At 36.8% G+C, this 13,118-nt stretch overlaps 1 protein-coding gene across 2 annotated transcripts in view; it reads right to left on the bottom strand.

Moving 5' to 3' along the window:
• Positions 1–11,222, bottom strand: part of LOC140153302 (voltage-dependent L-type calcium channel subunit beta-1-like) — a 127,721-nt gene extending 116,499 nt beyond the window's left edge. For both annotated transcript variants that reach the window (XM_072176021.1, XM_072176023.1), the window contains exon 1: positions 10,918–11,222. In XM_072176021.1, the coding sequence (XP_072032122.1) occupies positions 10,918–11,037 (120 nt within the window). In that variant the 5' untranslated portion in view covers positions 11,038–11,222. The remainder of the gene's footprint in view (positions 1–10,917) is intronic.
• Between the last annotated feature and the right edge of the window lie 1,896 nt (positions 11,223–13,118).

The raw sequence follows: 13,118 nt of genomic DNA, 5'->3' as shown, positions 1-13,118 counted from the left end.
AATCTGTGTAAAATTAGGAAATGTTCATAACATCTTTGTTTATAAGTAAACTACTTCAAACCCAGGTTAATATCATAACTAAAAATTTGAACTTCATAAGCCAATTAGAACATTAATGGCAATAAACTTGTAAAATATCATAAAATAATTCAAAACTTTCAGGAATTTGCACTAGTACTTTGTGACCTCTCTAACATGTATTGACATGGACATCTTGTAGTGAATGGGTATTGTTCTTTTTAGTAATATTATTATTTATTGTGACATATACAGATCCACCTTTAAGCTGTTGACCAAGCATCACCTCTGTTTGTAAAGTGATTGTCTTTTAGATATTTTGGGCTTTTTTTTTATGTCACAATACCTGATTTAACCAAATGTACATGTATGCAGGGTACAAATCTGGTACATGTACATGCCTTGTAACAAGTATGTGAAGTGTGAATAGGCCTGGCATTTTCGGGTAATTTTGTGCCCGGGTACCCGGCACATTTTTACCCGAAATTGCAACAACAACAAAAAAAAATGCATTGAATTTGAATGCATTTTGATATCATTAATAGAGTATGACATGAAAACAAAGTATCAATTTTCAAATTAAAAACACAAAACATTGTGCAAATTTTTTTTGGGGGGGGGGGGGTTCAACCATGAACGATCTTAGCATTTAGGTCTAGGTCCAGGGACACTACAAAACAAATAAAAAATAAACTTAAAAAAAAATTTTTTTTTTAATTTAATGTAATGTAATCTCGAGCGGGTACCTGCGAGCCCGCCCGAAAATGCCAGCCTTAAGTGTGAATATATAACTATGCAAATAGAAAAGTTGGCATCATAAGGCACGTTCAGACGGTCCATGATAAGTTGTTGATTACGTCGTAGTTACAAAAAATTTGATGATTAGCTTGTAGTTAGTGCCCATATGGACGCTGTCGTGGTTAAGTTATCAACAAGTAAACTTCAAGTTACTAACCATAAGATTTCATGGTTAAGATGTAAACTACGAGTGGTTGTCGTTGATAGTGCCCGTGTGGAAAGCAACAATGTTCAGTCTTCCTAATTTGACAACTACAATGTTGTAAGCTTTGGTCACAAAAGGGTGGGGGTTCAATTCTTGATAAAAAGGATGTCTACCTAAAAAGCATAGGGAAGATAAGAAGGGTGGGGGTTTCATATCCCTGGTTTGACCACCTGACAAACAGTAGGAAAATTTTGAAAACCCAAATGCCTTTAATACAAAAAATAGGACCACTGTTAGTACCATCCGACACCCGAAATTGTACAGCCCACCTAGATGGGACAGTTAGGACATACCAGGACAAACCAACATCTCTCCACGCATTGGCTCCACCTCCCAGACCATACAGCAACAGCAGGGTGCCAAAAACATATTTTGAAAGTTTGTTGGCTGTTTTTATTAGAAGGAGTCTTGAATTGGATTATTGTAACTTGATGTTGATTTTTCTTTCTCTTAATCAAAAAAACCCAATGAAATTGGCATAATTTTCACTAGCAGAAATCACTAAATTATTTGATCAACTTGGCAACTGGATTATTCAGAATCATGTACCAGTGTAATATTTTCCAGTCACGTCATAAGGCTATTAAAAAGGGCTCACATACTGATGCAAACATCTTTATCCCGCAATGATGTAAGGCCTCAACATTTTGTCTGGCTCGGAATTGGAATTGTGTACTTTCCACGTCATACAAATCATTTTGCTCCAAAATTGTAAATATACCTACATTTTTAAGTTAATCTAACCCTCCCTATAAATTCCTCTCATTTAAAAATCCGCTCTTTTTATTGTTAAAGTAAAAGCTCAAAGGCCAATTCATCCATTTTTTTTCCTTCTAATTTTCACAATTTCAAAGGGCACCTTTATATAAAATATTATAACCGTATACATACTGTACAACAGGGAAAAGCTATTCAGAATGCTCTGAATACAATGATATGGTGTGAAACCACACTTACCTGTAGCAATCCATGCACTCTATACATCCTATAAGATTAGTTTGCATATAACCCTGTGGTTATTAATATTCATGTTACAATTACATAATTATCCAATAATGTAAGCATTACAAAGTAGGATAGTCTCAACTTGGCTGAATCATAAGGGAATTACAACATGTAAAACCAAACTATGCCCAAATACAGTACTCATCATCAATAAGGCCAAAAAAAAAAAGATAGTTTGCTTGTCCTCCACAACTTTTTCAGAATTGAGTCAGTCGCTCGGGTGGGGGAGCAATCAAGTTTTAGAAGTGACGGTATGTGCCTACAAGCATCGCTGAAGTAGAGGCCAATCGGTACAAAATGTTGTTTTAATAAAGAGGGGTCATTGGGTACAAACAAAATGAAAAAGGGGGTCATTGGGTATAATATTTTGAAAAAAGGGGGTCATTGGGTATAAAATTTCACAAAAAAGGGGTCATCGGGTAGAAATTTTGAAAAAATGGAAGCAAAATTCTATTTCTTGTTACAAATTTCCGATACAAATTTGCTTAAAATAAGGGAATTTGAAAGTTTTTGCATTATTTTCTGGCATTTTGCCGATACAATTTTACAAAAAAGGTGGTCATTGGGTAGCTACACCTAAAAGAGGGGGATCATTGGTAGCCACACCTAAAAAAAGGGGGTCATCGGGTATGACTTTTAAAAGAAGGGGGTCATCGGGGTATGTGACTTAAAAAGAGAGGGCCTATTGACAGGCACATACCGTCACTTCCCCGGGTCGGTCGGTCTGGGTTTTTTTTAATGACTCACTACTGTAAAGGCCTCGGCAATGAACACTACTGTATAGGCCTGTAGTCAATTGAACATTGGTCATGTGGAAAGATAAATCAATACTTCACTTCAGATCTTCAATACGCAAGATACACCACATAGAAATAGATTCAATTAGAACTACGGCATACTTACAGGTATAAAATACAAAGTTTATTGCAAACATTGATGCTGAAATGGACACTTATAAATGTTCTAACAAGCTTACAGTACCGGTAATTTTTTTATTCTTAAGCAAATGTTGTTGGCCAAATTTAGCTTTTCAAATGAAATTTAGTCACAGAAAAATTTATAAAAAACCATTAAAATTATAAACTAAAAAAAAAAAAATTAAGGGCCTACCCTGATTTTGGCCAATTTTGGGTCGATCGGTGGAGGACACGCAAACCATTTTATTTTTGGCCTAATTTATACGTAAACAAATGCACCTGAACTCAAGGATTTTTGTATTGTTTTTCAATTCACTCCGTTTTTCCCAGGACCTGACAATAAATATTGTTCCACTACTTTGTTCATGGTCACTATTTATTTGTTTATATGGAATTGAAGAGAGATGACCCAGAACAGCATATTTACAAGTATTCCTGGTTTCACTTTAAAGCAAGAGTTGTCAACTCATGCTATTTAACTTTGCAAACAAAACAACAATATTCATATCTCAAATAAAAAAATAATTTTGCAGGTTGCACAATTCTCATCTTGACGCAAAGCGTTGGCCGCAATGCCAATGCCTCAATCCACCTTGACACGCATCATTTTAACCGGGGCGATTTCACTTGGAGCTGGAGGGAAAAAAACAAAACAAACTGTGAAAAAATCACCCCGGGCAGATTTTTGGCATGGGACATCACATTTCTAAAAGAACAAATATTTAAAAAAAATTGAAAACCATAATTTAAACATTGATAGATGATAGACATCACTGGTACATGTACATGAGGCATGCATGTTACACAGATTAGGAAGATCTTATATTTTAAATTCAAACCGACACTAATTGTTACATTTGTAACAGTCCCAGCCAAGTCCCAGCAGGGCGGGCCACTATTTTCTTGTATATCCCCAACCAAGTCCCCATCCCTAACCCTCTGCAAAGATCACAAAACATGCATGACTTCTCAGACTCAAATCATATCAAAGAACAAGATTACCAAGGTAAATCGATAGAACAGATCAGGGCAAGTATTTCACCCTCATACAACCTGGAACAGTTGAGACTTGAGAATACTCTTTAATAATGCCCCAGGTAGATCACCAGCCCTATTTAGATGCATTACATCCCCGTATAAGTCCTGGCTTAGTCCCTGCTATTGCAGGCCAGGACCAATCAATTACAAAATGTTGTGCCCTTCCTTAATTACATGTAGCACCCCAGAAGAACTTTTAAGTGCCCCTGTCCATGTAGTCTCCACTACTGCTGGTTTGATTCTTCACACACAAAACAAACTGCCTCTGAGTTGACATAGCATAAAAAAATATGATGTGACCAAGTCACCCAGACCAAATCAAAGAACAGAGTATCGTAGATGTGAATCAAGTTGAATCAAGTCATTGCTGTTGTTCAAGTCAAGTCAATGACTTCCTCAATCTCAACTTATACCAAGACACTATCTATTAACCCTAACAGCCCCATGTACTACAAAATACTAATTGATATGCACTGTTCGTGCGTGCATCCCCCGTAACGAGATGACGCAATTGCCCAGGCTGAGTGATAAACATGCACGCTTTCGCTGGCCAGGCCAAGACCCGTGGCAAAGTGTCACCGACCAGTGCTTGGCATGCGAGGGGTCTCGGGTTCAATCCCACCCAGAGCAAACAACTTCTTTCTTTGTTTTCTCTCTTTATTCCTTCCTTCTTTCCCTTCCCGTCGCCACAATGCCCCTGGTGCGTTAGGGTTAGTTGACCACTATCGAAACTCAATAAAGGCTTAATTAACCCTAACAGCCCCAGTTTGTGCCTGCATCCCATGTGACGTAATGAAGCAATCGCCCCAAGTGATATATGGGCACGTTTTCGCTGGCCATGCCCACCCAAGACCTGTGGCAAAGTGTCGCCGACCTAGTGCTTGGCATGCAAGGGCTATCGGGTTCGAATCCCACCCAGAGCAAACAACTTCTTTCTTTGTTTTCTCTCTTTATTCCTTCCTTCTTTCCCTTCCAGTTACCAAAAAGCCCCTGGGGCGTTAGGGTTAAGTTATTACACATTGTCAATTTCAAGTCATGTTTAAAATTTGACAATTTAACAAAGAAATAAATGACAACAGGATACAGTACACATTGATTTATTTTATAAAACATTAATTTTAATAGCAAATGTTCTCCTCGTTATAATTGTACCTCCACATCAAAATGCAGGATACCATGACAACTCTGCTTGAAAATTGCTGATCACACCAATCGTTTCATAAATTATGGCCTTGCACATCAAACATACTGCACATGGCCAAATGTTTCTATTCAGCCAAATCAAACTTATAATCCCTGTTTTGCAAACTTTAGCTTGATAATCAACTGGCATGACCATGGTGACTCAGCCGATTGATAACTTAGGTGGAATATTGTGAATTTGTGATACATGTAATTTGAATCAAGTCAACCAGAACAAAACTCACTTGGAAAATCGTAGTGCATTTTTTTTATTTCTAAATTGCGTTTTTATCTGGTGCAGTGGTGCTTACCTTTAGCCTTCAGCTGGTAAGATGATTTAGGCCTAGAGTCATTGGAGGTCAATCGATGAGGAAGTTACAGCAATAAAGTATGATTTCCATAAGGAATAGATTCCTATTTAAAAACTGCCAATCACATTGTTCCCTTTTCATTTTGAGCCAAACAAACAAGGCAAAACAAAGAAAACTGTTATTTCATTCCAGCACCTATGTACAATGCGTGTATCAGCTAGCTGATCATATTATTGTCATGAATATTGCCGTAGTTTTACACAGCTAGGACGAACTTGACGTAGTATGACGAATTCCGATATGCACACAGATTACACAAAAATGTATTTAAACGTCAAGACGGACATCACTTACAATGCGTGTATAATCATAATCTCGCCGATCGTATTATTATCATGATTACTGGCAGAGCTATATGCAGCTGATGTGATGTACAATTTGCAAACAAGACAAATAGCGATATGCATACAGTTTATAGAGTACATCACTGATTCAATGATTGAATGTGTACACGCACGTATGTGTTTATCCAGCACTCGATCAGTGAGCTCAGAATAAAACCGGAGATCTCCGGTTTTATTATAAATGGTAAATTTTACTGGAATTAAAGCACTTCCGGCTTAGTCTTTCACAGGGCATTTATGTACACCAATGGCATGTTGCAATGGTGCAAAAAGTAGACATTTTTAAACAAATGAGGCCGTTGCTGTGGGGCAAATCACACATGGCTTTAACATCTAACCAAAAGCAAGTTTTTTCTGGTTGACATTTTTCAATTTTCACAATTTGAACTTTTCTCAGATGACTGAAAGTATATACACAGTGTTAAGTGGAATATTGAACATTATTATTGTACATTTTGTACAACTTAGTTGAATCATCTTCATTGTGCGGAGATCTCCAAAAGACTGGCTTGAAGCCAATGCGACGCCACATTTTAAGAAGGGTGGCCGCTCATCTCCATCGAATTATTGAATGCAATCGCATGTAAGCTACTCGAACATATTGTGTACCATCAGTGTGTTATGGTGCCCAATGTGGCGATGTTACCAATGTGGAGGTGGAAATTTGAAGTTAACCAGGTAGGTGTGACTGTCAACTGTCTCAAGCTCGGACTCTTGCATGTTTTGTAAGAGTGTCCACTGTGTCTGATGGGATTTCTTTTGTCGGTGAGGCTCATGATAAAAAGGTTTTTTGCTGTTGAATTTGTCCAACAGCGTTTTTCCTACATGTAATTTGCAGAGCATGTTTACACCCATTTTGAAAGTGTTCACTGACCATCAGCATGGTTTCAGAAAGGGCTGTTCCTGCGAAACTCAATTAGCACTCACTGTTGAAGACTTGGCTAAGTCCATCGACTTTTTGCATGGGCAATAGATATAATTATAATGGACTTCAGTAAAGTATTTGACATAGTGCCACATCATTTTGCTAAACAATTCCAGATTTCCAGAGCTCCAGATTTCAATGTGTAGTCCTGGATGGAAGTTCATCTGAATGCATCAAAGTAACTTTGAGTGTTCCACAAGGAACAGTCCTAGGACCGCTCCTTTTTTGTTATATAAATGAATTGCCTGACAAAATAACATCTAATTTCCATTTGATGGCCAAAGATTGTCATGTACCGTACCATAAGATTCATCCGAGTCCAATTGTCAGCAGCTGCAAAATGATGCTGTACATAGACATAGTTGCAAACCTATATGTTTTTATATTTTGTGGAAATTCTATTAACTTTTAAATTCCAACTCAACTCAACAACAATCATTTATTCCAGTGAAAAGGAGGTTGAGGCCAGGGATTTAGTTTTAAGGGGCCAAAGGGCAATCACACACCATTGCACACCTATCGCTTTTCCGAGTGCAATTACACCTCAATTCTGTAACTTCTTAAAGCTCTTACCCAGTGCAATTTGATACCACACCTGACAGCCCGCCTTAACGTTTCCAGATACATGTGCGACTTGACGTAAGCCTATTATTTTCAAAATTGAACCCCTGTTGAGGAATAGCCAAGTTAGGGTAACACTCCGACCCACAGAATGCTCAAGTGTCGCTGCCCATGTGTTTAATGCAGCTGTCAGTTGCAGTCCCTGCCCCGAGACCCGGGGATAGCGGGTCTTAGGCGGGGACGTAATTCTGGAAACTGTTACAAACTGTAACAGTCCCGGCTAAGTTCCTGCAGGGGTGGGGCAATATTTTCTTGTACATCCCGGGCAAGTCCCTGCCCCTAACCCCGGGCAACTGCCAAAAGATCACAACATGTGCATGAATTCCGAGACTCAATTCATAATATCAAAGAACCTGGATTCCCCTGGTAAATGGTTAGAACAGATCAGTGTTTCCCCTGCTTAGGACCCTACACAGTTGAGATGACTCTTTTATAACGCCCTGGGTAGATCCCGCCCTCTCGAGATGCATTACATCCCCGTATAAGTCCCGGCTATGTCCCGGCAGTGCGGGGACCCAATGAGCTGTTACATCCCAGGCTAAGTCCCGGCTAGGTCCCCGCTATTGCCCGGGTCCCGGGGGGCGGGGACTGCAATTGACAGGCGCATAAACAAGTATGAATTCCTAAATGTTGTCACAATTTCACATGCATGACATGTATCTATGCATCTTCTGGTTCTGGTTGTATACTCTGCAATCGCCTCCATAGGCTATTACACAAAGGGACATATACATATATCTAGTCATAATGAGAGTCCCTAGTAAGCGTAGCGCTGTTCAAGTCTTGAAGGTAAACCTTTTTAAAAATATTTTAATTTAAGTGAGGGCCCTTCTCATTAATGCAGTTAAGGAGAAGATTCCATTCTGTTGTCTTTCTCGATGGTATAATAGTTGATGAGGGTGAAAGGAGACAAGTTTGTTTCTCTGTGTCTGTCTAGAGAAACAAACTTGTTTGATGAAGGGATTTTCTTTAATTGGTCCAGGATTAACTGATAGTGTGATTTATATAAATGTGAGTCTGGAAGCCATCCCTCTTTCTTCCAAAAACTGCTACCCCGGTACTTCAGCTGTTTTAAAAGTCATTGCAGAGACAATGTAATTTTTCATTGTAAACCTTGCTGCCTCCACCTTAACAGACATATTTTGTACATTGTATCTCTGTTTGTAATAGTGAGGGCCCTTCTCGTTGATGCAGTTAAGGAGAAGATTCCATTCTGTAGTCTTTCTCGGTGGTATAGTTGATGAGGGTGAAAGGAGACTTGTTTCTCTGTGTCTGTCTAGATGAAGGGCTTTTCTTTAATTGGACCAGGTTTAACTGATGCAGGGGTAGCGCTAGGTTTTCAAACACGGGGGCAAAAATTTCAAATTTTGTGAAATTATGGATCCAATACAATAGAAATAAAGGGTTCAAATGACCCTTTGGCAACCTCTACATTGTAATTGTGTGCGCCTAAAAGCTAAAAGAATGCTACCATGACCCCATGGCGCAAGTTAGCGCTACCCTGAACTGATGGAGTGATTTGTATAAATGTGAGTCTGGAAGCCATCCTCTTTATAATCCAAAAACTGCTACTTCAGCTGTTTAGTCATTGCAGAGACACTGGACTCTCACTTGTAATTTTTCATTGTAAACCTTGCTGCCTGAGTGCCTCCACATGAACAGACATGTTAATTTGTACATTGTATCTCTGTTTGTAATAGTGAGGGCCCTTCTCGTTGATGCAGTTAAGGAGAAGATTTCATTCTGTAGTCTTTCTCAGTGATAGTTGATGAGGGTGAAAGGAGACTTGTTTCTCTGTGTCTGTCTAGATGAAGGGCTTTTCTTTAATTGGTCCAGGTTTAACTGATGGAGTGATTTGTATAAATGTGAGTCTGGAATCCATCCCTCTTTCTTCCAAAAACTGCTACTTCAGCTGTTTAGTCATTGCAGAGACACTGGACTTTTGCTTGTAATTTTTCATTGTACATGTAAACCTTGCTGCCACCAACTTAACAGACATGTTAATTCGTATCTCTGTTTGTAAACAGACTGATAAGGATGACAAAATTGTTGTCCTTGCCGAATAGGACAGTACGGTAACAGGGGTTGTACCAAGCTGTTGCGATGTTCAAAAAACATTGACCATTGACATTGAAATAAACACATTGAAAATATCTGACTACATTGAATATTTGTGATGCGCTGTAAAATAATGAGCACACATTCTTGAACAAAATTACTTTAGTTTACTTCAAAGCTAAAAATGATACCAATCATATACCGCATACCGGTCACTTTTAGCAGTGACATTTATACTGTGATATACCCTTTTCATGTCAAGAACATAATGATTTCAACATTGTCAGTGTATACACCAGGCACAAAAAGAAACTTGTCAGTTATAATAGTCATCTTTGCTGTTCAATAACCTGATAATTTTAAATTATTCTGAAATATACATTTTGTTAAATGGACTTTGCTTTCTTATTTGACACCCTGTTCGTGAAAATCAAACAAGAATTGATCAAGATATGCGCCTCCAAACCCTCAAACCCCAAAATCAAAAGTTGCAATTTCAATGATTTACAATGGGAACGCATGGTTGTATTGCACACAAGCACCACGAGCTAATCAATAACACACACAGTGTAAGGCACAATTGAATCGTTAAAATTGCAACTTTTGATTTTGGGGTTTGAGGGTTTGGAGGCGCATATCTTGATAAATTCTAGCTCAATTTTCACAGGGTGTCAATTGAGATTGAGAAAGCAAAGTCCAATTAACAATGTATATAATATTAATAATATTTCAGAATAATCCAAAATTATTAGGTTGTTGAACAGCAAGGATGAATATAACTGACAAGTTTCTTTTTATGGCTGGTGTAGATTGAAAACATAACTTGATATTTTTCTTGGTACTTGGTGGTTATCCTCTTGAATACTCAGCAGAGAAGTCTGACAAAAAGTACATTGAAACATTGCAACACCTTAGGTTGTACATCCACTACTATGCTAAAGAAATCAAATACATTTAGTATATTATACATACAAAAACATGATACATAAAATTACATGTATCAGTTTTTAGATGTTACAAAATTATGCCGGGCCCGGGGAAATATGCAAGCACTTTCATGACATTTTATGTATGTATGTATCCAAGCATGTTTATAAATAATGACATACCAAATATTGATGGGATTAATGATTATCAGTATTATTCATTACAAATTTCAATATATATAATGTTATGACACTCTATTCGTGATGATTCAACAATAATTTACGTCGATTTACGTAGTCCAGGTGAAAATGACATTTCACATCGACTGTCAAATCAGATGAAATCTCCCGTTTGTTTTGATGACATTTGCTGCAATAAATTGAGTCATCTTCAAGTATCAACGATAACATGCCACAATCTATATTACTGAGTTGTTGAATGCTTCATGAATACTAATGTCGCCACATTTTAAGCCCCCAAAAGTGTTATAATTTGATATTTTACCGACCTGCAATGCCTGTGTGTGATTACCAACATTGGGATGCAAAGGCTGTTGATGATGATCGGAGACCGCTACACGAGGATGGTGAGGGTCTAGTTCGTGATGACTCGGCGCTGGTCTGGCCATATTACGCTGGTTTCTTCCAATCCCAGCTTCCCTTTATCGCTACCACATGATCTTGGTCATTTTTACTATACACTGGGCCAAAAAATACGACGAAATCTGTAATAATTAACCGACAATTCGCGTAAATTTCGATCGGTTCGTCATCAAATACTTCGGATGTTTCAGCATTACCCGGCCCAGATGGCTAAAATGGCTACCATTGGAATAATCCAAGTAAACACTTTCACTTAGGGATATATATATGAAATACCATCAAACGTGTAGATTAATATGAGTGCTTTTGAGATAATTTTTTTTTTTAAGTCAACATCATTTCCATTAGATTTATTTATAATGAGAACATGCTTCTATACATTCATTTAGTTAGCAGAGATTATAAAAATGGGTTCTACATAATTTAATAACAACAAGTTATCCCTACTAAAAAATGGTTAGGTCCAAAACAATCCGACGTCATTGTTGCTTTGATTGGTTTGCAGAAGGGCATATTTTGAGAACTCACCTGACATCATCACATAAGCTGGGTTCATCTTCCTATCTTGTCATGACAGTTTTACTGAGTATTATTTTATAACTTTGGCAAATATTATGGAAATTAATAATAATAAGTCTACGATTAAAACGATGTATCATAACGAGGAAAAGGTGATTTTTTTTCTCTGTGTTATTTTTTTTTCACCTCAGTAATTTTTTATGTGACACAGTACATACCTAAGGAGATTATCAGTATCAGATGATGTACTAGAAATTTGCATCACAAATAATATCCTTTACCAATATTTTCCTCCAATTTAGTAAATTCATAAAGCATAAATAAAGTGCTTATCCAACTTTGGTATGCAAAATTGTCAAGGCTTGAAAAACTGCATCATATGGCAATTTGATATTGCTATCTACTGAAGATAAGGCTAAGATAGCTGTGGATACGTTTTCGATTCGGTACACGTGCTGTTTTAATGGTTACTTATAATTTGGGTAATCATTTTAGTTGTGTATTTATATTTCTTTATTTATATATTTCTTTATTTCTTTCTATCACTTTCTTTCCTTAGATTGATTGACAGGTTCTATATATGTATTTATTTATTTATTTGTTTAACAACTTTTTACTCATAGTTAGACTTTTGAATAAAGTTCTAAATCCCAAAAGAGATTTATTTATTTATTTATTTATTTATTTATTTATTGAACTGATTTGATATTTCTTTAGGATGGGTAATAGAACTGCCATCTTCAGCTTTAAATTTGCTCTGTGCAGATTGTTTCTTTCCTCGTCCAATAATATTATTAATTGTTTTCCATGTTTGCTTCATATTATTTTTTAGCATGCTCAAACTTGGTAAAGAAGTATTTGCGTTTTGATTTTCGAATAAGCATTTGCAACTTGTTTTTATATGTTTTGAATATTTGAAATTGTTTGTCGTTTGGAGATTGAATGTATTGTTTATATAACATATTCTTTTTGTTAATACTTTTTAACAATCCCTTCGTAATCCATGGCGATATTGGTTCTTTTCTTCTATTACCAGTAGGCCTACATTTCTTTAACGGAATACATTCGTCGTAAAGCGTATTAAAGGTGTCAATGAATTTATTATAGTCATCATTTGCATCAAGAATTTCACCCCATTTAACGTCGGATAGTTTTGTTTTAAATTTATCAATATTCTTATTATTATGATTTCTTTTATATATAACGTCTTTCGTTTTACACTTTTGATTTTCTACTTCGAGGTTGGTTGATAAAGTAGTTGGAAAGTGGTCACTTATGTCAGAAATCATAATTGTTGAGTTGATAATATTGTCATTATTTGTAAGGATGATATTATCAATAATTGTAGCTGTTGATTCTGTGATTCTTGTTGGTTTATAAATAGTAGGTATTAATGAATAGGAGTAAAGAAGTTCAAGGTAATCATGAGTAGGTCTGTCACTGTCTACTTTATAAGTAAATCGATGTTAAAATCACCCATAATATAAATATGTTTTTTATCCAAAGTTAACTTCTTTAAAATAGGGTCAATGTCTGTAATGAAATTATCGATTGAAGTGTGTGCTCTATATAATACTCCCACTAACAC

Source organism: Amphiura filiformis, chromosome 5 (assembly GCF_039555335.1).
Source record: "Amphiura filiformis chromosome 5, Afil_fr2py, whole genome shotgun sequence".
Lineage (NCBI taxonomy): Eukaryota > Metazoa > Echinodermata > Ophiuroidea > Amphilepidida > Amphiuridae > Amphiura > Amphiura filiformis.
This window is presented reverse-complemented; position numbering and strand designations above follow the sequence as displayed.